We start from the raw sequence: 23,645 nt of genomic DNA on the forward strand, positions 1-23,645 counted from the left end.
CATATACTGGTGCTAAACAATTTGATATGATTTGAAAGTAGCTGAGTGCTTGTTTGGCATAAGTAGCTAGTATTGTTAGGCCTCTAGTTGGACTTTATTTGAGCTATATGGCTGCCTTGTGCAATTTAAATATGGATTGTACTGAAACCTGGAGCTCAGAAGATGAATATTAAGAATAGTTGGAACAGACAAAGCTGTAGCTTAAATATTACTTAAAAATAGCTAGAGTGGACCTCCTCTTCTTCAGGCTAAAGCACCCCTGCTCTCTCAGCTGCTTCTCACAGGACTTGGGAGAGACTGAAATGTAATGGCTAATGGCTTAAATCTTGTTAGGAAGGACTTTTTGCCCATTCTGACAAAACTGAATCAAGAAGCTGCCACCACTGAAGCCCACCCCTCCCTGAAAATGCCTCCTTATTCAAACTTGGGACTGTGAGTTAAGCCACCTAAGGGAACTTGAGACAAGATCAAGGAGACACTATTGTCCTCCTAGCTCAGGTCTGGGGAGAACTAAACAAGGCTAATTGAGAAAAATGTATCCACAACCAAGCCAAACCCAGCAGCTGTCCTGAAAATCAGCTCTCTCTGCCTTCAGGCTGGGGAAGTCATAGCTACAGACTCATCTGCTGAGGCCAGCTTTGCACACAAACCTCCCATCAACACAGGGGGAAAGAGGAAATTTTGGGCTTGTGGCACAACCTCTGGTAAGGGGCAGTGGACACCCATCCTCCCTCAGACAAACTGGCTCAGCTCTAAAACCCCCCAGCCCCAGAAGGCCACATCCAGGGGACATTCCCATCAGGGGCAGCTGACGGGGTGTCAGAACCCATCAAAGACCTCCAGAGTGCCCCCAGACCCATTCCTGAGGCCTTGCACCAGGTGACTGCATGGCATGCAAAGGAACACAACAGATCTGAAAATCCACAACCCAATTCACAGCAGGCTCAAAAGGATATACTGGTGCTAAAGATTTTATCTTATTTGAAAGTAGCAAGAGACAGAGTCCAACTTGCCCCACCCCAGGCAGGAACCTGGGCAGTCCCACCTTGCCCAAATCTGCATGAATCCATTGGAGTCTCATGTTTTGTGACACCTCACCACAGAGAAGACCAGAAGAGGATTTCATGGTATGCCAGTGAGATCCATGCAATGGTGATACTTTCTACTTTCTATTTAATCAGTCACTCTCTTTCTCTCCCCCTCCCCAACTCCCTTCTCTATTTCTCTCTCTTCCTCACATTTGCTGTTACATCAAATCCAGACAATTGACTTTGGCATATGGTCCTGTTTGCACCTTAATTCAGGAGCATCTCCCTAATAATTTTAAGAACCAGACCATAACAACCCACAGACACCTGAGTAGAACTCATTCACCTTTAAGCAGTTTAAGTCATCACTATAGGGAAAAAAAATGCCTATAGACTACTACATTTAGGAAATTCTGCATTTCTTCAGTGGAAAAAAAGCACCATCAGTAGACCATATATCGTTCATCTATTCAGCTGCACATTATCCCATCCTCTGTTTCCTTTTGGAATTCTCTTTCAGAGCACAGATGGGACAAAACAAAAAAGCACAATCAATCTTTACCTTCAAATGAAATTGAGGACTCCTCGCTGGCAGAGACCAAAGCTCTGCGAGTCCAGGGCTCGCTGGCAGAGACAATCTCTGTGAAAAAGTCCCCGAGCGAATCGCTGAGTGCAGCCGTTGCACGAGCCCAGGCTGCGAACAACCAGCCCGGAGCGCGCTCTGCGGCAACTGAGGCGGCGGCGCCGTCACAGCCGCTGTGGCCGCGCCCGCGGTTCCCCGGCAACCGCAGCACCCGATTGTCGGGGCCGGGCCGGGGGCGGTGACGCCGGGCGGGCCTCGGTCCCCGCTCCTTCCAGCCCTGCTGCCCCCTCGGTCCCCGGCCGGAGGGGGAGGAATCCGCTCCGGGGCCCGGAACGTGACGGGCCACAGCGGCAGCGCTCGATATCGCCGGGGCCTCGGCCCCAGCTCCGGGCTGCTCCTGCACAAGGAAGGCGCGGCCGGGGGGGAACCCAGGCTCTCGACACTTCCCATAAGTGTCTAAAATCATGCACTTCAATTAAAACAGTGAGATGACTGCACAGAAAAGAGGAGTGTTCAGCCTTGAAGTGGAGGGAGAAGCAAAGGCTCTGATCTGTCTGTCCAAGTGGCTCGACTTTGTATTCAGTTCCCTTCAATCCCGTGTCTCAGATCTTTGCCCTTCCGTGCAGCAATGCACACTAGAATAGCACAGAGGGGGAAGCATGTCCAAGTGGTTGGTAACGATTTTAGTCGGGGGGAGGGAGAAAAGGACAATTTCTTCTGAAAAATCATATCTATTCCTGCTTTTCCTGCGCACTTCAGAAGAACCTGAGAACCTCCTGGACAGTCTCTAGAAAGACTGTCTGGATACCTGATGCTTAAAGCAACTGTTTTTATAGAGCATTGTGGTTACTTGACAGACACAGGGATATTCCACAAAATTTCTTTTGAGATCTACTAAAAGCAGATCTAGAATGCTACTTGAAGTCATCTTCCCAGGGCTGACAGACTCTCATTCTGAAAACCTCTATGGCTGACAGTGTGGTGGAACCTGGTGCGTTTTGTTCATGTTCTGTTCACTAAAGAGCTAAAGATAGAGGGAATAAAATACTTAGACCTAAAACCACGTGTAACCAAAACCGCATACAATCACAAGTATATTCTTGCTTAATAAATGCTTGCTTAAAATATTCTTGTTTAATAAATGCTTGCTCAATAAACCATAAGTTCTAGAATTTTAGGCATGACCACTAAATAAGGAGAAGTCGACCAGAGGACGACCGAGGAAGACTAGCAGCCTTCATCAGACGACTCCCAGCAGAGGAGGACCCCTTAGCACCAAGAAGACACAGGTGCAGAGTACTTTCTGGACCCGTCCCCAACGAGAAGAGATACAGTATAAAAGTTAGACTGTACCGAACAGTGGGTGCGGCACTCCTTGGCGAGCGGAGGCTCCCCTGTCGCCCAGCGCTGATTTTGCTTATGCCTTGCTTGCTGTAATTAATAAATTCCAATTGGACTAAGCTTATTGGAGTTTGCTTCAATTCATAACAACAGTATGAAGAAATATTCTGAGTGTTGTCATTCTAGTATGGAGGCAACTGAGGTGGTGTTAGAAAAGCTATGGAAAGAGCTTAATTTCCTTCAAACATAAAGTAAGAAACAGGGAATCCATCAGACTTGATGACTGCATGGCAAGAGCCATAAAACCTTTTTATAATTATCTGAGCAGTGAAAATGGCAGTGCCCAGGTCCATTTCCCAGCTGAAGAAACAATTAATTTTTCAGCAGCTGGATAAGGATTACTTCCTGCATTTGCTTCCTCCCACTCCAAACTTCAAGCCAAACAAGCACCTGTCAGCATACACTGCCTATTGACCCAAATGATTTGAAGATGTTAGTTAGTGGCTTTATCCTTGTACCTTACAAGGATCTACCTCTTACCATCCTTGGTTTCTTGTCTTTTATTTTGGAAAGCAGAGCTTTCATTGTTCTACCAGTCTCAATCATGTTCTGAAAGACATAAAAAAGGAAATGATCTTTCAAGTTGGAAAGGAAAACCAGACTGTCAGTGGATTAAATTAGAGCATACCAACCTGGCAGCAGAGTAAGATACTTAATTATTTTATGCAGTACGTATTAATTTGAAAAGAAGGGGAAAAAAAATCCATGTCATTCCACGCCTCCTTCAGTCAATTACCTCTACTACTACTGACACATTGGGAAGGGAAGTGTTGGGAAGGAAGGGAAGGCAAAAAGGAAAGGGGAAAGGAAAGGAGGGGGAAGGGAAAGGAAAAGGGAAAGGGAAAGGGAAAGGGAAAGGAGAAACTTCAAGGAAAATAATTTTCAGTGAAAGGAAAGGAAAATTCAAGGAAAGGAAATTTCAAGAAAAAGTTTGAGGAAAAGAAAAGGAAAAGGAAAAGGAATTGTCCCATGGAATCCCAGCAGGGATAACGTCTCATTGCACTGCTGGCATTGCATTGGTCATCAATTCAAATAACTTCCCCATGGAATTCCCATGGCAAGGCTTAGGGGAAGATCCATCCATGGAATTCTCACCTGACTGGGAAGAGAGTGACATCTGGCCATGGAAATTCCATGGGAATTCCTGCATTCCCAAGTCTCCCATTCCTCAATCCCACACTCCCACAGGAACTCCCCTCCTCCTCCCACACCCACTTTTGTGCTCCACAGCCTCCCGACCATGTCTGATGTATTTTGGGAGCTCTTCTACAGAGGTGTGTCCCAGGTAATGCTTCATCTGCTCCACCATGATCCCTTTGGATTCCCAGCACCTCTGGCTGATCCAGGTGGCACCGTCGGACCCTCCTTGCTCCCAGGTCCCAGCTGGAAGGAGATGAAATCCCACCCCTCATAGCTGTACCCATGGGATCCATGGACATTCCGTGGGACAGGAGGGCACAGCTGGAAACCACCTGCAGCGTGTGGAGACCTGGGAACCAGGAGAGAACGGACCCAGGGAGTCGTGTCCCAGGGCCAGGGAGCCCCTTGGAGCTCCCTGGATTCCCATTCCAGCCCCACAGATCCTCCCCAGCCCCAGAGATCCCATACCAGCCCCTCAGAGTTCTCCATTCCCACAGATCCCAGCCCAGCCCCCGGCTCCCCCCCAGTCCCCCCCGTTCTGGTTGTACCGGCCCCATCTCCAGGGCACTGTCGGCCACGGGCCGGGTCCTGTCCTTGGGCCGGGGCTGGATATCCCAACATCCCAGCCCTGGCTACCCCAATATCCCAGCTCTGGCTATCCCAACATCCCAGCCCTGGCTACCCCAATATCCCAGCTCAACTCCCCCCTCCATCCCCGCTCTCTGCGGCTCCATCCGGCCCCGCTCGCTGCCCCAGCGCTCCCAGGGGGTCCCGTCCACGTCCCCCACAATCAAGGACTGGGGGACCCCCGGGCCGGGCTCCGACAGCGCCACTTCCAGACACTGCAGGGAGTGCAGAACTGGGGGGACACCGAGATCTGGGGGAGCTGGGGGTGCTGAAAGTGAGAGTTTGAAGATCCAGGGGGATCAACAGGCCAAGGAAAGGGGGAACTTGAAGGGCTGGCAGAGCTGAGAAGGAGGTTCAGGGGCTCAGAGCCAAGGAAAGGGGGTGCAGGCACTGGAAGAGCTGGGATGGGGTGTCCAGAGAATCCTGTGCCCAGGAAAGGGGGTGCCAGGGATCCTCAGTGTGTGGAAAGGAGGGGCTGGGGGCTGGGAAATGCAGGAATGGTGGCCCAGGGGTCCCAGGTCAGGGAAAAGGGTGGGGCTGGGGGCTGGGAGAGGCGGGCGCTGGGAAAAGGTTGAGTTGTTCCAGATAAAGGGGTGCAGGGGGGTCTCAGTGTCACGGAAATGGGAGTGCAGGGACGTGCAGAGGTAGAAGGGAATTCCAGGGGGTCTTTGAGCCCAGGAAATGGGGCTCAAGGGGGCTCAGGGTTTCCTAAAAAGGGGGTACCAGGGTGGGGATACCCGGGATGTTCGGGAAGGGGGAGTTCAGGGGGGTCTCTGGTTTTGCACAAAGGTGGGGCTGGGGGCTGGGAAAGGCAGGAATGGGGGTCCAAGGCATTCCAGGGTGTCCCAGGGTCAGGCACACGGCAAGTCTGGGGGCTGGGAGCCATGGGATGCAGGGAGCAGGGGGTCCTGACGTCCAGTAATGGAGGAATTCAAGGAGGCCCCTGTGCAGGATAAGGGGAGCAGGAGGGTGCCAGTGCCTGCAGTGGCGGTTCAGGGTCCCGGTGCCGGTGGTCCCACTCCCCCCTGGCCCCCAAGGAGCGCCTCCAGCCCCAGCGCTGGAGCCATCGCGCTGCTCCCACTCACTCCCAGTATGATCCCAGTATGATCCCAGTAGAACTCAGTCACCCAGGAGCTGCTCCCAGCATGATCCCAGCAGAGCCCAGTCACTCCCAGTCCTGGCATCCCCCCAGCCCTCTCTGCGTTCGGACACGCGAGGGCTCCGGCAGCAGGGGAGGAGCAGGAGGAGGGAGGGAGGGAGGGAGGAAGAGGCGGAGCGACAGCGGGAAGCAGCGGGAGGAGGGGACGGGGACCCACGTGGCTCCAGCGCTGCCTGAATTCACAGCAGCCCGGGAACATCGCCCCCCATTCCGCAGGTGCCCGGGGAGGGGGAGCTCGGCCGAAATATCCCGGGGGTGCCTGGGTTTGGGGTTTTTTTGGGGGGATGTTTGGAGCTGGCAGGGCTTTAAAGCCGAGCCGCGGATGGCCCTCGGGGAGCCCTGTGTCCCCCAGGAGCCCAAAGTGGGGAGCCCAGAGAGGGGGGAGCGCCGCCATTGGCGGGACCCTCAAGAGCCTGGAGAGGGGCAGGGGGGACTCCTTGGAGCCCCTGCAGCCCAGAGCAGAGAGTGAGGGGAGAAGGGGGCCCGGGACTGCAAGACCCCCAGCATCCCTAAGTGGGGAGAGCAAAAAGGGGAAACTTTTAGGATTCCTGGGACTCCCAGCCGCCTGAGGAGGGCAGGGACCGAGTAGAGGGGGGACCCCCAATACAAATGTGACCCCAAACAGCTGGGACAGGGGGGAACCCCAAACACCAAAGGGGGCAGACCAGAGACAGGGAACTCCTGGGAGGCATTTTCAGGGATGAGTCTTGTTTTTTGGGAGGCTTTTATGGACCCCAGATGGCTGGTGATTTGTAGAGATGGACTTGGGCAGAGGGACCTTCAAACTCAAGGTGCTCATTCCTTGTTTTTCCCCGAACCAGGATTTCCCATTCCCAAACCTTGGCCACATGGAGGAGGAAGAGGCTTTGAGGAAGAAGATGATGCCTCAAGACACCCAGGCAGGTGAGGAGGAAGTCAGTGCCCCTTTCCCCCTCTTTCCTGCTCCATCTCCCAGCCCAGCATGGCCCCTGGCTGCAGGACAACCCTGCTGCCAATGCCGTCCTGCTGGGGAAGCAGTGGGGGGATCTCCTTCCCCTTCCCTCTGGCACACAGGCAAGTCCCATTCTCTCCTTGTCCTTCCTCCCCCAGGGAAGGAGCTGAGGATGGAGACCAGGGAGGACAAATCCCCACAGCAGAACCTCGTGGAAGAGGCTGTGTTGAGCGGCTCCAGGGCACAGGAATCCAACGGGGAAGAAAAGCCTTGGGGATCTTGCAGGAGGGGCTGCAAAGCCAGCCCAGGGTGCTCTGAGGAGGAAAGACCTCCCCTGTGCCAGGAAAGTGGGCAGAGCTTCAGCCAGAGCTCAAAGCTGGTGGTCCATGAGCTGCTTCATGATGGAGAGAAGCCCTACAAGTGCTTGGAATGTGGGAAGAGCTTCAGGCAGAGTTCTGACCTGATCAGCCACCAGAGGATCCACACTGGGGAATGGCCCTACGAGTGTGGGGAATGTGGGAAGGGCTTCAGGTACAGCTCAGAACTCGTCATCCACCAACGCATCCACACTGGGGAGAGGCCCTACAAGTGTGGGGAGTGTCAGAAGAGGTTTCGGAGCAGCTCCCATCTCTTCAAGCACCAGCGGATTCACACAGAGGAGAGGCCTTTCTGCTGCCCCAACTGCAGGAAGGGCTTCAAGCAAAACTCCCACCTTGTCAGCCACCAGCGCATCCACACTGGGGAGAGGCCCTATGAGTGTGGGGAATGTGGGATGAGCTTCAGCTGGAGCTCCAACCTGATCCGCCACCAGAGGATCCACACCAGGGAACGGCCCTATGAGTGTGGGGAATGTGGGAAGAGCTTTAGCCAGCATTCCCACTTGATCTGCTACCAGAGGAGCCACACTGGGGAAAGGCCATACAAATGTGGGGAATGTGGGATGACCTTCAGTTGGTGTTCCCAACTGATCATCCATGAAATGACCCACACTGGGGAGAGGCCCTACGAGTGTCCCCAGTGTGGGAAGAGGTTTCAGACCAGCTCCCATCTCCTCAAGCACCAGCAGATCCACACGGATGAGAGGCCCTTCCTCTGCCCTGACTGTGGGAAGGGCTTCAACCGCAACTCCACCCTCATCACCCACCGGCGCATCCACAGCCGGGAGAGGCCCTACGAGTGTCCCCAGTGTGGGAAGAGCTTCAGCTGGAGCTCTAACTTGACCAAACACCAACGGAGGCACTGGTAAGGGAAGCCCTGCCACTGCCCCAGCTGCAGGAAGAGCTTTGTGCACTGCCCCAACTTCATCCGCCATGGGAGGCCCCACATTGGTCAGAGCCCTGGTGACCCACATTCCCTGTGATCCATTTTGGGAAGACACCGGGCTGGTTATTCTTTTGTTTTGGCCCTAATTTTCTTTGGATTCATCTTCATCTCTTTAAAACAGAGAAAATTGGGTAAAAATCAATAAATTCATCAAAGGCTTCTAAAGCCTCACTTTTTACTTGTGTTTCAGGGGAATCTGGGTTTCAGGGAGATAATTGGGAGAACTTGGGGGTTTTGGGGGTATTTGGTGTACTTGTCTCCCTTCCTGGCACTCAAAGAGACAAGAGGGTTCGATCTGTCACTTCAATGCCACTCACTCTCTCCCCAAAATTCCTCGATTCCACAGCCCCTTGGTGTGGAATGGGGTTGGAAGGGGATTGGGCAAAGTGGGCTTCAAATCTGGAGGGGTGAGATGGGCATTGTGTGGGGCAGGATGGGTGGGATGGGGTTTGGAAGGTTTGAAATGGGGGAAATATGGCTTGGGAAGGGGGTCATGTAGTCCAGGAGTGGTGGGATGGGTTGGGGTTGGGACTGGGGAGGTGGGCTGGGGTCTGGAATGAGACAGCTGAAGTTTGGGGATGATGAAGGGAGGGGGAGCCCATTACTGAGTGAGTTTTTCAATAATCCACGTTCCTGAAGAGATTTTGGGGTATCTCACGTTTCTGAGGCGGTTTTGGGGCACTGCCCAGCTCTTGGGGGTTTCCTGAGAGCAGCTCCCTGGATCCCCATTGCCGGGGTGGTTGCCATTGGCACGAGCTCAGAGCTGTAACCAGAGTCCCTTGCCTTGATGCTGGAGAGCAGAGAAAGGATGAAGAGTCTCAGATACCTGCAGTGTGTGTGTGGGGGCAGGGAGAGTTCTGCATAGGTGGGGTGGTCACTGTCCTGCCCCAGCCACTGCAGCCTCTGACCCAGCCCCAAAGTGGCTGCCAAGCCCCTGGCACCCCAAAAACCCCCCCTGTGAGAAGGACCAGAGCAGGTCAGGCTGTAACACGGGTGTGACACTGACACATCCCGTGGCCCTGAAGCTCACAGCAGCTGAAATCCAAGACTGTCTGTGGGTCTCTCTCTCCCTCTCTCTCTTCTCCTGACCTCCTCTTCTCGAAATCTGGATAACTTGAAGTTGGACAGGTTAGAGTTTGCTAAGTCAGGGCTTTGTCAAGTGCTTTAATGTCATTCAATGTTGATTTAAGATTTCCCAAGTACCTCATTCTCTGAAGTTTGCAACTAAAGGTTTGTTCTCCACCCTCCTGAGAAGTCTGTTGGTTTCTCCCCTTGGCCATCTCTCCTGCAGGCTGTGCCCGCTGTGTGTGCTGCTCCTGTGCCCATCTCGCTGTCCCCCAGCATTTCTCACCCAGCGTTTCTGTGCCCTCCCTGGGCGCCCTGCACCCAGCGCTGCCGGCTCCCGGCACACAGAGCCAGGGCAGGAGCCCACCCTGCCAAGGGGCTCTGGAGCAGGGCAGGGGCTGTGTTGGCTCCTGAGCTCAGCCGCTGGTCCTGGCATGGCTCTATGGAGACCAAGTACAGCAATGCTGCTGAGCATTGTCCCTGCTGAGGGTCTCACACTGGCGGGGCACATTCCCTGGCTGCAGGATTCGTGCCTGACCCAAGCACTGCACTTATGGCTCCAGCATTGCTTTCCAACAAAAACAGGGGAAGGCAAACTGTGTAGCTCATTATCCATTTCTCATGGTTGGGATTGAAGGCACTTGAGATGGTAGTTCATGTTTGGACTCAGGTGTTTATTATTTCTTATCGGTGAAATGGCCTCATAACCATGAGTTCAGCAGCTTTTCATTAGCAAGGCACAAAATGGCTAACTATCTCTTGTTACAAGGTCTTTTAAGACTCAACTATCCAATTAAGAAATAATATCTAGATTATTTTCCCTTTTAACTCAATAACTGATCCCTCGAAGCCCACAATGCAGACTTTTCTGTCCAATTGCAAACCATCACCCAAACACTTGAAGAAGGAAGAAGGTGAAGAAGAACAACTTGCCTCCAGCCTAAAACCTCCATCTTGCTTCATATTTATTTCTGTATTCTAAAACCCCAAAGTCTTAAGTTTTCAACCCTGTGATATTACACATTTCTAACCAACTACACACCTGTAATCCCAGTACTACCAGTCAATTTTTGAAGCCTTCTCCACAGCCTCAGGTCAAGTGCAGTGTTCTCTTGTGCGTCTTTGCCTTTAAGCACAGGAAGTTTACAATTCTCAGCATCCAGGGTTCCAACAGCTCATGGTATTTTATACTGTCTAAAACTCTAAGTCATCGATCTTGGAGGTGAGATGCATTTGAAATTAGTGGCATGGAGAAGTAGTGCAAGATGGAAAAAGGAAGCAGAGAAATAAATAGAGGAAAGCATTTCAGATTGTTTCCATTTTCATTGCACTTCTGGAAAGCTGTTTCAGTTTTCCAGGAATGTTTTCCACAGTCCTGTCTGCTCTTCTCAAGAACCTTTCCTGGAGAACAAGGTCGAGCTCCTGTCACAAGCTGTGCCACCACCTGCAGCTTCCCTTGGCTTTCCACACTGCGTGCAGCAGGACTCTTGCAGGAAAGAAGGACAAAGGTTTTGAGAACTTGACAACTTGTCCTTCCTTTTCCTGGTGGACTGGAGAGTTGTGCTGTGGGTAAGGTTTTTATTGTTACTGTTCTAGGCTAAGAAAACAGGAGGAGGTACCAGGATTTGTTAGGGAATACAAGCCTGGCTGAATGCAGAGAAAGAATCTCCAGAGCCTGCAGCCACAAGTAGAGAGTTGGGTGATAATCATTCCAGCCTCTCAATGGACATCTTGAAAATTATCTGGAACGTGAAATGCTCTGACAGAGGGAGTTTGTTTCTGAGTTCAGTGTAGATGATTTCACATCTGGTGCCTTGGTGCATAAATCAAGAGCACAATCAGTTCGTGGTAGGCACTAGAACAAGCTGGACCTCTCAGAGCAGCTGACTGAAAGAATCTGAAAAGGAGAAATGCAGGGAATGACTTGGTGAACCTTGCCTGAAAGAAGGGTGATTTTTTTTTTTCTAATAACTACTATTCCATTCCCTTGGGTTTTGGCTTTCTTAGCAAGGCCATTTGCATCCCAGACTCTCCATGAAGGGAGAAGCCGGAGCTTGTGGAACTGCCTGAAAGATGCCCTGTTCCTCTGCAGGGACACTCAGGCTGGAACAGGAGCCGGAGCCCTCTCTGGGGAAGCCTCCTCTGAGCTGGAATTTGTGCTGTGCTGGGAGAGGAGGAGGAGGGGGAGAAGGCTGGCGCTGTGTGGCAGGAGCAGGAGGTTTGGGCCGCAGGACATTCTGTCTGCGCTGCTGCCCCGCAATGGGCGGCCGTGCCCGGGGCTCTGGGCCTGGCCCCGCGTGCGCTGAGCTCCCTGGGCTGGGCTCAGGTTCCTGCTGGGACTGGGCAGAGCCTGGGCTCAAACTGGGCTCAGCGGCAGTGCAAAATACCTCTGGGCATCTGCGTTTCCTGCTGCTGGGAAAGAGAAATGAAGCAAGTCGAGAAGTTCTGGTTTCTGTTTTTCCTGGTGGATTTTCTAATTTAATTCCACACTGCAGAGGCAATTTCTCTGATGGCCTCTGTCAGTTCATTCTATTTCAACAGTGCCAGCAACACGGCTGTGTTTGAGCGCTGCAAATGTGGCCTGTGTGGCTTTAATTCCCCTCGCCTTAGTGCTCAGGGGCTGGTGGGCATTCCAATGTCTGCTGATCTTTATGCCCGTGACAAAAATACTGACTTCACTGTCATGAAAGCACTGTAGGTAGCACCACCTGAAGGAGGCACCTGCAGTTTTATGGATAAAATTCAGGTGGCAAGCAGAAGAGGGCCAAGTGAAGCCATGATCTCCAATTCCCAAGGCAAAGGCACCAGCAGTCTTCTGCTGGCACCTCAGGGTGAGTCAAACCGAGCTGAAAACAGCGCTGGAACCTGATCCTTTCTTCCTCTGAGGGCTGGCTCAGGGCAGCACAGGCAGGCCCTGAGGAGTCAGGGCTGTGTGTGGGTGCTTGTTGCTCTAGTCCCGAATTCAGCTGGAAAAAGCCCTTGGAAGCTGAGGCAGGAGCAGGCGGGAAGGGGCCGGCGCTGCTGCTGCTCCTGCTTGGGAGCCCCGGCTGGGCCGGGCCCGCGCCCCCTGCGCTGCGGCTGCTGCTGCTGCCAGAGCCGGGCGGGACTCGGGGACAGGGAACGGACACGGGGGGGACAGCAAAGGCCTGGCGGCTGCACGGATGGTGGCGCTCGGGCCAGCGCCAGCACAGAGCTTCAGCCCGCAATTAACCCCGAGGGAAACGCTGGGGAAAGGCTCCATTTCAGCCTTTCTGCACTCGTGGCTGTGAAGGGGCTGAAATGAAAGGAGAACAAGCAGGGCCCGACCCCTTCTCCTTTGGGAGGTGCCCTGGGCCTGCGGCTGTGAGGGGCCATGAGGGGCTGTGCGGGGCCATGAGGGTCTCTGAGGGGTCATGAGGGGCTGTGAGGGGCTGTGGAAGGCCAGGCACCTCATGGAACCAGTGGTCCATGGTGACACTGCAAGGCCTTGTGGAACCAAAGAGACCATGGTGGCACTATGGAACATCATGGTACCACAGGTCCATTGTTACACATCAGCCACAGCAGGGCCACAGAACCAGGGAGATTATTGTGACACTGCAGAACCTTATGGAATCGAGGTGTCCATGTTACACTACTGAACCTCGTGGAACCAAGGGTCCATTGTGACACTGTGGAACCAAGGAGACTGTTGTTGGCAGTACGAAAGCTCATGGAACCAAAAGTTTGTTGTGGCACTGTGGGGCCTCATAGAACCATGGACACCATTAAAACACTTCAGGACCCACTGGAACCAAGAGGCCACTGTGACCCTGCAGGGCCTTGTGGAACCATGCAGAGCATTGTGACAGAGCAGGACCTCGTGTCACCATGGGGCCATAATGACACTGCAGGGCCCCATGGAACCAAGCTCCTCAGGGACTCCTGGAATGAAGGAAACATGTTTGACACGGTGGTGGCCCTTGGGACCAAGAGGCCATTGTGACACTGTGGAACCAAGGAGAGCATTGCTGCCCTGCCAGACCTCATGGAACCAAGGATCCATTGTGACACTACAGGGCCTTGGGGGACCAAGGGCTATTGTGACACAGTGGGGCCCCAGGATCCAAGGGACTTTGTGACACCAACGGGTCCCATGGAACCAAAGGGACATTGTGACACTGGGAGGCCTCATGGAATCATGGAGACCATTGGGACACTCTGGGGCCTAATGGAACTGAGGTGACACCAAGCTGTCGGGGAGAGTTGATCTGCTGGAGGGTAGGAGGGCTCTGCACAGGGCCCTGGATGGGCTGGATCCAGGACCCAAATCCAACAAGTTGAGGTTTAACAAGTCCAAGTGCTGGGTCCTGCACTTTGGCCACAACAACCCCTGCAGCACTACAGGCTGGGGACAGAGTGGCTGGACAGCAGCCAGGCAAAAAGGGACCTGCAGGGACTGATGGACAGCAGGCTGGACATGAGGCAGCAGCGTGCCCAGGTGGCCAAGAAGGCCAAGGCTCCTGGCCTGGATCAGGAATGGTGTGGCCAGCAGGAGCAGGGCAGTGATTCTTCCCCTGTGCTCAGCATTGCTTGGGCAGCACCTCAAGTGTTGTGTCCAGTTCTGGCCCCCAATTTAGGAAGGACATGGAGGGGCTGGAGTGTGTCCAGAGAAGGGCAACAAGGCTGGGGAGGGGTCTGGAACACAAGTCCTGTTCAGAGTGGCAGAGGGAGCTGGGGTTGTTTATCCTGGAGAAGAGGAGGCTCAGGGGGGACAAGGTGGTGCCAGGACCCAGGTTGGACTTGATGATCTCCATGGCCTGTTCCAACCTTGCTGATTCTGGGATTCTCTGAAACCACTGTTGGAGCAGTTGCAGGATGAGCCCTGGGCCTCCTCTTCAGAAGCTCCAGCAGCCCAGGTCCCTCAGCTTCTCCTGCCAGGCCCAAAGCCCATCCTGTCAGTCCTGCAGAGCCTCTGCAGCTCCTCCTCATTGCCCAGAACAGGGAGCCCCAGAGCCAGACACAGCAGCCCAGATGTGCCCCCCTGGCCTGTGGTGCCTCTGACAAGGGAGCAGCAGGAGGCACTGCTGGAGCCTGCAGACAATTCCTGCAGCACTTGTGGGATGATCCTGCTCCCCAAAGGACATTCCCATGGTGCCAAGTCAGGAACTGCAATGGGGAGTGGGGCCAGAGAGGGAAGGGCAAACAGGGATGGGCTGTTTGCAGGGGAGGGAACAGCGGTGGGCAAGAGGAAGAAATCTGAACCAGGGGAGAGGAAAGAAAGCCAAGGTGAAGCCAAGGAAATGCTCAGGGCAGTTTGGGGGTGGCTGCCAGGCAGCCCTGGCTCTGAGCAACAGCGTCTGCAGTGGGACAGGACACTCCCAGCTGATGGGAACAAACTTTCTGGATGACTGCAGAGGCCAGGACAAAGCTGAGTCATTTCCCTGCCATTCCCAGCCCTTGCTGGCCCCAGGGGCTGATGGCATTTGTGCTCCCTCAGGTTCATGTCCCCACACCAACAGCATGGGGGTGCTCCCCCTGCTCTGTGCAATGCAAACAGGGACTCCTGAGCCAGTGCTGCCGTGCCTGTGCCTGCAAGGATGGGGCACCTGTGTGAGCTGGGGGAGAGGCCAGGGCTGCAGAGGGGGGATGTTGTTGGCAGCTCCATGAGGACGCTCTGGGACGCTGCCCTGGGCTGTCCAGCACACTGGGGATGGATCAGCCCCTGCTCTGCTGCTCCTTCCCATCTACCCCAGGGCCCTTGCAGAGCACCAGCCATGCTGTTTGCCCCCAGCCTGCCCACGGCCACCCTGGGGCTGCTCACGGGGGTTTTCTGTGCTGAGCATTGTTCCTGGCCGTGTTCTTGAGAGAGCCTGGGCAAGGAGCCTGGAGCCCCCAGGGCCTAGCCTGAGGTGTCAGCGCTGCCCCAGCAGTGCCCATGGCCTGTCCCTGCTGCAGCCCTGGCACTGCCACCCCCAGGGCTGTGCCCGGCCCCGAGAGCACTCAGGCCCTACAGCAACACCAGGGCCACCAGGGCAGCGGGGCAGGGCCACGGGTGCAGCATTGGCAACACCAAGTGCTGCTGCTGCTGGGCACAGCTGCTGTGCCAGCACTGATCTGCCCCAGCTCTGCACACAGACATTGCTGCTGCAGCTCCAGAGAAGTCAACACAAGGGCATCTCTGCAGAAAACTTTTCTGGGAAATCCTTTAGTTCCTTTAAAGCCACCTAAAGTGCAGCCCCGCATTGGAACAGTCTTTGGCCACAGAGAAGGTAGAGAGAAATGAAATCAGAAATGGCACAAAGAATGACATTTATTTTTGGACAATATGAAAAAAGTAAAACAAAGAAAAATTACATCAGAAATGAAACCAACAAGAAGTATCAAAGATGACGTTTATTACAAGTGATTTGCAGAAACTGGCCAGCAGTTTAATGTTTCTGAAAGCAGCCAGAAATCATTCTCCACACTGCAGCCTTGAGGTCCTGGTTCCTCAGGCTGTAGATGAGGGGGTTCAGGGCTGGAGGCACCAGCGAGTATAGAACTGAGAGGGCCAGATCCAGGGATGGAGAGGACATGGAGGAGGGCTTCAGGTGAGCAAATATGGCAGTGCTGGTGAACAGGGAGACCACAGCCAAGTGAGGGAGGCAGGTGGAAAAGGCTTTGTGCTGTCCCTGCTCAGAGGGGATCATCAGCACTGAAGATCTGCACATAGGAAAAAACAATGAACACAAAACAACCAATGGCTAAACAGGTACTAACTGCAATGAGTCCAAGTTCCTTGTGCTTTGAATATGAGCAGGAGAGCTTGAGGACCTGGGGGACTTCACAGAAGAACTGGTCCAGGGCATTGCCATGGCACAGGGGCAGGGAAAATGTGTTGGCTGTGTGCAGCAGTGAATAGAGAAAGGCACTGGCCCAGGCAGCTGCTGCCACATGGGCACAAGCTCTGCTGCCCAGGAGGGTCCCGTGGTGCAGGGGTTTGCAGATGGACACGTAGCGGTCGTAGCACATGACGGTCAGGAGGGACAGCTCTGCTGAGATGAAGAACATAAATAAAAAGAGCTGTGCAGCACATCCTGTGTAGGAGATGGTCCTTGTGTCCCAGAGGGAATTGTGCATGGCTTTGGGGACAGTGGTGCAGATGGAGCCCAGGTCGCTGAGGGCCAGGTTGAGCAGGAAGAAGAACATGGGCGTGTGCAGGTGGTGGCCACAGGCTACGGCGCGGATGATGAGGCCGTTGCCCAGGAGGGCAGCCAGGGAGATGCCCAGCAAGAGGCAGAAGTGCAGGAGCTGCAGCTGCCGCGTGTCTGCCAAGGCCAGCAGGAGGAAGTGGCTGATGGAGCTGCTGTTGGACATTTACGGTGCCTTGACATGGGGATCTGTATAAAAAGGAATCATGGAATAGTTGGGCTTGGAGAAGATTTTAAATATCCCAGCACAGCTGGGGACAACTTTACCCCCACTGCCTGCTCAGGGCTCTGCTGCCTGGAGCTGTCCCTGCCAGCAGCTGCTTCCCTGTGCCCAGGGCTGGGCTCTGCCAGTGCTGCCAGGGCCCAGCCCAGCCCTGGGGACTCAGCTCTGCCCTGCAAACCCCTCCCAGCTCTGGCACTGCCCAGGGGCAGCTCTGGCTCTGCAGGCTCTGATGGCAAAGTCAGATCTACCATGAGGAGGCTGGAAAAGCAACACTGATGCTGCCTCTAAGGGGCCCTGTGCTGATTTCTGTCACTGCCTGGTTTACTCAGATCTGCGATATATTTTTTTTATTTTCAACCTGAACTGAGAGATAAATATCTTTGGGCAATTTCCCATCCAGGCAACCCAGAGCAGTAGATAAAGAAAGCAGGATTTTTGCTTTTATGCAGCCCCTCCCTTGCTGTGCTCCCTGTATAATCTACATGGAAATGTTCTGCAGTTAAATGCCATGATGGGAGCAGTCCTGACCAATGCAGCATCCTCCCCACAGAAGGAGAAGCCTTACCAGCTGTATCTTCCCACCCAGATCTTGTCCCCCAGGGCTGGGAGCAGCTCCTGGGCCGGCTGAGAGCTGTCCCTGGCAGGCAGCAGAGTCCCTGCCCCAGCACAGCGCCCTGGGCTGCAAGACCCTGCTCTGCAGGACAGCCCTGGGCACCCCTGGCTGCTCTGCACAAGAGACAATCAGAGAATGTACTCACAGAGTCTGCAGGCATTGGGAAGTTGCAGCTTTAGGAGATGGCTCCAGGAGCTGAAGCTGCATTGTCCTGCAGCCAGAGGTTCCTGTGCCAAGGGCTGGCAGTGATTGTGCCCCAGGCACTTCTCAGCACCTTCCCAGCCCTGACTGATTGAAGCTCTCTGTGCCTCTGTGCTACGCTTGGGGTAGCTGCAGGCAGTGCCCCAGCCCTACTGGGCTGGGAAAAAACCTGCTCATCAAGAGAAATGTGCTTTTGAAGCTCTTCTTGGTTACCAGGAGCTGCCTCTGGGCCAGGAGCCCAGCCCAGCTCAGCAGCACAGACACAGCACAAGGACTTTAATGACCTTCTGGGGCTTTGTGCTCAGGCTCCTGACAGGGAGCTGAAGAAACCTCTCCAGAACTCCAAGTCAGAATCCAACTCCAAAGTTTCTCTCACTTTTAATGGGTCCCACTGAGGGACACAACTGAGAAAGTGTCCCCAGGCCCCAGGCAGAGCAGAGAACTGGAGGTACTGATGACAGGTAGGGACAAAGAGAAGCCAAGTCTTGGTGCCCTGGGGCACAGCAGGGTCTGTGCCACCAAGGGCTGGGAGGAGACACCTTGTCCTGAGGCACTGGGGCCTCCTGGCACAGCCCCAGCCAGGCTGGGTACCGTCAGCCCCTTGTCCTGCCCTCAGCATCCCCCCCTAGCCCACATCCCAGTGGCCTCAAGGATCTGCTGGAAGGAGTCCCTGGGGAGCCTTGCTCAGCAATGGCCCTGGGGGCTCCTGAATGCTCCCAGGGACTGCAGGGTTTTCAAAGGACTTTGGGTTTGGCTTTTGCCTTGGAGTCTCTGAGAGGTGTGAGCAATCATGGCCTCCAATTACCTGCTGTAATTAGTCCCTGGAGAGGCTTTGTCAGTAACAACACTCAGTGGGGCTCATTAATGCTTCAAGGTACTTCAGTTCTTTTAAGGTACTTGGTGTTTCCCTTTGGATACAGACTCTGGGAGAGGTTTGTGCAATCATGGCCCCAATTATCTGCTTTAATGAGTCCCTGGAGAGCTTTGTACTGACACTCAGTGGGGCTCATTAATACTTTGAGACACTCAAGGTGTTTAAGGTACTTTGGAATTTCCTTCCCACACTGAGTCTCTGAGAAGTTTTTGTGCAGTCCTGGCCTCCAATTCTCTCCTCCAAGGAGCCCATGAGGAGCCTGTGTTGGGTATGGACCTCAGTGGGACCCATTCATGCCTCGAGACACTTTGGGTGTTTTTTCTGCCTTTGGCTCCTGGAATGGTTTGTGCAATCTCCTCTCAGGCCCTGAGGCTCCAGGGCTCAGCTCCAAATGCACCACAGGGCTCATTAGGATCAAAGAAGTCCTGACAAACCATGGCTCTGCCTTGATTTCCCTCTGCTCCTGTGCAGTTCATCAGGAAAGTTTCTGTAGTGGTTTTGGCCAATGCATCAATAAGTGTGGTGGGTTCAGAGCTGGCTAATTAGCAGTGCACTCACTGGAATATCCTTGCTCATTTCCTTTGTGAGATAGGAGTAGGACAAATGCCAAGTAGGCTCAGAACTTTAAAAGGATATAAAGAAAATGTTCTTAACAGTAGCTAAAAGAGCAATAAGAATCAGAACAAAACTTCCAGAAGACTTCTCTCCCTACAACCTTTTCTTTCTTACTGACAATGCAAGGAGACAAAACCTAAAATTTTCAGTCAGTTTACCACCTCTACAATATTCTTTTTTTTAGTTCACTTAAGGAGAGAAGTTCCTCTTGTAAATGTTGTAGAGATTTCTCCACAAGAAAACTGTTCTCTCAGGGCTTTTAATTTCCATGAATAGCAGCCACCTGGAAAAATTAGTCAAGTCCCTCCCATTTTTCATAGCTTTTCCCACAGCTGTGTTTATGGGCCATGTCAACTTGTGGGGTATTAGTTTAAACATGAGCTGTTTAAGAGCAGAGGTTCTCTTCATCTATTTCTGAAATCATTTTCATCTTTGAGAAGAGAGGTCTTGTCTCCCCGAGGGCACAGGGTCTCATCACTCTGCTCTCTCTCTGTACAAACTTCTCATGGGATCACAGCTACTTCAACATTTGCTTACTTTAGCATGAAGGCCTTTGCTGAACAAGTCATCTCCCCATACTTTTCATGCATCATAGTGAAAAAGAGAGTCTGATGGATCAATTACATCCTTCTCCATAGCATTACAAGAGGATTTTAGCCCCAAGATCAAGGCATCTCCTCATCCCTCCCATCTGGGGCTCAGCTTCCTCTTCACGGACCTCGGTGTGTTCACGTTGCCCCTCTCTGTGCCTGCACTTTGTCCTTTTCTCTCTCACTCAAGGGAGGATGGAAGCACTGACAGAGTTCATATCTCACCCGGGGCCTGCAGATGGTTCCGTGACCCCGGCTGGGCTCGGTCCTTGGGCCGGAGCTGTTTTACCATGGAGGTTTCTGCAGCGGCTGCGCTGGGGCTGTTTCAGGATGGGCCGCGCTGGGGCAGGGCCAGGATCTCTGCAGCCAGGCCAGAACACAGCAGCAGCACGGCCGGGGGCCGATGGCTTCTCCTCCCCCTGCCTGGGGGTTGTGGGCGAACCCCAACGGTGGCAGAACCTTGGCCGAGCCGGCCCGGCCCGGGGCTGCTCCTGGGGCCCGGCGGATCCTGGCTCGGCCCGGGCTGGCGGCGGGGCAGGGCTCAGCAGTGCCCAGATGTTGGAACTGCAGCCATGGCCCGGCCTGGCCTCGGCCCCACGGCCTCCCCTGCCCTGCCCGGCAGCCGATGGGGCCTGGCGGGGTCCCTGGGAAGGGGCCCGGCCCCACGGCAGGAGCCGCCTGGGCTGCCCTGGCTGGGACGGGGCTGGGTCAGCCTTGTTACCTCTGTGCCAGCCAGAAGGGAAAGAGACCCTCCCAGGCTTTTTCATCTTTACCATGTGTCTTCACAGGGCCGTGTACAGTTTCCTTAGTGGTTTAACAGATTGTCAGTTCTCAAACCTAATTACTGATTGGTTTTTTCATTGGAGGAAACTGCTTCTCTTAGAACATCACTTCTGTGATGCAAAACCACCAAACAGCACAGAGCACAGAGTTCCATTGTCCATATATAGTGGTCACGTGCCTGATGTTATCAGTTAAAAAGGGTTACCCATTTTTTTAAAAAAGGTTGTAGGAATACAAGTTTAATCAGTAGTGGCAGAAGAGAGTTCTTTGTTAGCTTCATGTTGTAATGACCTATTAAGAGTAGGTCGTTAACTCAGTATTGTTGAGAATTCCCCTTTTTGTATCAGTACCACCCTGCCTGGGCCAGGTGGATGGCCCTTCTCAGCCAGTGAAAGGAAGGGACATCAGAGGACATGCAAAATAACCTCAGACTCAGCATGCCATGGGAAGGACCCCCACCACACTTACCGAAAAAAACCCCAAAAGCGAAGAGCCAATACAGAATTAGGAGATCAAAGTGATGTCTAGACATGAGGACAAAGGTCCAGAGCCTGCAGAGACACTGAGAACCTTTGTTGCCCCTAGCCCCAGACTAAAAGGACCTTGGCTAGAGCCAGTGCCCTAGACAGGAAACCCAAAAAGCAGAATTAGGGGAATATCCCCACTGCTTTTGTGGGGACAGGACCCCCAGCTCTGCCCCCTAGTCGACGAAGCTGCATTTTCCTCCTCCTCCAAGCCACTCCTGGGAGCGACAAAGGTGTGACCGCAGACCCATCTTACCTCCCAACCTGAGCTGATCGTTTTTAATAAAGGCACTGAAAAGGAGAAAGATCTCCTGCCCTATTTATTTCAGTGCTGGTCTCTCCCTGCTGGATGCTGTGGATGAACTCACGAACGAGCTGTAGGAGAAGGGCAAGAAGCCGGGGATGTTGCATGGACTGCTCCACACACGGTGCTCGGCTGAGCAGGGACAGCAGGCCCAACCCAGCTGGGGATGGCTGCAGTTACCTGAGCTGTGCTGCGGAAGCGGCCACGGCTGGATTCCTGCTCTCCCGTGCGCTCCAGGGCTGCATCTGGCAAAGAGCAAGCACAGCCAGAGCGGAGGGGCTGCGGGAGAGGCTGGAGAACACAGCCCAGCCCTGCGCTTCCCAGGCAGGGAGACCCCCGGGATTCCCCAGGGGGATGGAGCACAGCCACTGCGGGGTGTCTGCCCGGCCCCTCTTCCGTCCTGTCCGTGGGCATGTCCCCAGGGCATGGGATGGCATGGGGTGGGACCAAGTTGGCTGCAGGCTCCAGCCCTGCGGCCCAGCTCTGCCACTCACCCTCCTGTGGTGGCTGGAACGGCACCACGTCTTCAGTCTCCTGCGCTGGGGCAGCTCTAGGGCCTTCTTCCTCCTCCTCCTCCTCGTCCGGCCAGGCCAGCTTGGGCACTCTCGGGGGTCTCTGTTCCATGTCACTGACTGGAGATACTTGCAGGAGAGATGTCCTGGAAAAGCCCCGGGGCGCCAATTCCCACGCTCTGCCCTTGAGGGCAGCTGCAGAACAGAAGCCTCAGAAGGCCACAGGTCAGTGAGTCCTGTGCTCGGGCCTCGAGCTCAGCCTCAGGAACAAAGCCATGGAAAAGCTTCGGGTCAGACGGGAACGAGTGGCTGTGCGGGGGCTCCTCACGGCACCGCTCTGTCCCGTTCTGCGCCGTTGCGTGTTCCAAGCACCCGGGCAAGCTTCTATTTCCCACGTGTCACAAAGGGCCCTTGGACACCGGCTTCCATTTCGTGCCACGGTGACCGTGCTGCAGTGTGCCACCCAGGGCCCTTGCACACACTGCCACCTGTCCTGGGGCTGCCCCCAGCCTACCCAAAGTGGCCCAGGCTGGAAGGAATCCCTTGCCCCAGGGGTCTAAGACAACCCAACAGGATCTTTAGGAAGGGCTCAGACCATCAGCAAACGCTGCCCTGCTCTGCGGGCTCAGTCCTATTCCCATAGCTTTCCCTGAGAGCATTTTAATTTCTAAATTATAATCATTTGAAGGGAGGGGATTTACATTTTCCATTTCAGAGAAGGCTTCTGCCTTCCTTAGCGGACACCTGTCTTTTCAAACCAAGACAATTGTTTCTCATCTTGCAGATGTGCAGTTGCTGGGGAGCCCCCTTTTACACCAGGGACCTGGAGAACCATTCCCGGCAATTGGGAAAATCCTAGGTGCTCCATCCACCCATAGATGACGTCTCCAAATTTGCCCCAAAAGTGGCTCCAGCTTTTATAGGCCAAGTGACTTGATGATATTTTTAGCCCAGAAAGCCCTGCAGCTGATGGCACACTTCACAATCAGCTGGGACACAGCTAGGCCAAAGGCCAGACCTCTGCTGGGAGGCTTTCTCCTCAAACACCTTTCAAACAAACCCCCATTCAATTCCGTTGGGAAAGTTTCTTCAAATGATACATTTCTGGCACATAACTACACAGGGTTGTGTGAAAGATTCTAAAGCAGCTGCTTTGAAGTCAAAGAGCCAGCATTACAAGTCCTTGTCATCTGTTTGTCACTAATTCACACTTTGGGGGATTTGAAGGAGTTAGGAAGGAGCTAGCGAGCGGACCTCTGAGTTTTTTAGATGATGCCATTTCTTTTCCTTATCTTCTACATAGACAGGAAGAGTGAGTTTGGCTCCCATCTCCACCGCACGGCTCACAAGGCTGCAAGACTTCTAGTTACAAGAGCTTTTAAAGATTTGTTGGCCAATAAGACACTGCCAACAAGGATATCTATGTTTTGGACCCAATCCTTCAATATTTCCTTCTATGGACTCATGCTACAGTGTCAGCTTCCTTAGCCAACCAACCATGTTATGACGTAGAAACCTACGGCACTGCATCCTAAGCTTCTTGTTTACCATTGTAACTACTTTTCGTTTTCTAGATCTTGAACTACACAACTCTAAACTTTCCTCCACTTCAACTTTCCTCCACATGTCTCTACTATAAACTATAAATCCACATTCTCGCTTCTAGCACCTATGTTTGGAAGCCCTTTCCAAGGTCTCAGGTAAAATCCTGTGTTTAATTCTAAGCTCTGCTGACAAGACCAAAGGTCTGAAAATTCCCTGCGTTTTGGTTTCCAACAACACTGTTAGTGTTGTTTCCAACAACTGCTGTTAGTTCCAGAGCACCCAGGATCCATCTTGCAAGTCAGCTCCAGCAGCAACAAGGCAGCTGCCAAGGGGCTGCTTATGGCCTCTGACACCCAATTGCTCAGGGCTTCCCGGTGCCCCAGCCCCTCAGGGTCTTGCTTAGCCTGGCCAAGCTGCCCGGCAGCAGCGCCTCAGCCCCACAGCAGCTCCAGA

The 23,645-nt window shown here is 53.7% G+C and overlaps 1 protein-coding gene and 1 pseudogene across 1 annotated transcript; one reads left to right on the top strand and one right to left on the bottom strand.

The window, feature by feature from the left end:
- LOC132334709 (zinc finger protein 850-like) overlaps positions 1-23,645 on the bottom strand; it is an 800,740-nt pseudogene that overhangs the window by 532,718 nt on the left and 244,377 nt on the right.
- LOC132334737 (zinc finger protein 239-like) lies at positions 6,772-8,357 on the top strand. The gene is made up of 2 exons (XM_059860841.1): positions 6,772-6,841; positions 7,028-8,357. The coding sequence occupies exons 1-2, from the start codon at positions 6,787-6,789 to the stop codon at positions 8,113-8,115; spliced, it is 1,143 nt and encodes a 380-aa protein (XP_059716824.1). The 5' UTR covers positions 6,772-6,786; the 3' UTR covers positions 8,116-8,357.

Source organism: Haemorhous mexicanus, chromosome 16 (genome assembly GCF_027477595.1).
Source record: "Haemorhous mexicanus isolate bHaeMex1 chromosome 16, bHaeMex1.pri, whole genome shotgun sequence".
NCBI classification, from domain to species: domain Eukaryota; kingdom Metazoa; phylum Chordata; class Aves; order Passeriformes; family Fringillidae; genus Haemorhous; species Haemorhous mexicanus.

Excerpts from the sequence above, each read along its gene's own strand:
- LOC132334737 (XM_059860841.1), top strand. The coding sequence starts at position 6,787 with ATGGAGGAGGAAGAGGCTTTGAGGAAGAAGATGATGCCTCAAGACACC. Across the intron at positions 6,842-7,027 it reads GCCTCAAGACACCCAGGCAG|GGAAGGAGCTGAGGATGGAG; the intron begins GTGAGGAGGAAG and ends TTCCTCCCCCAG.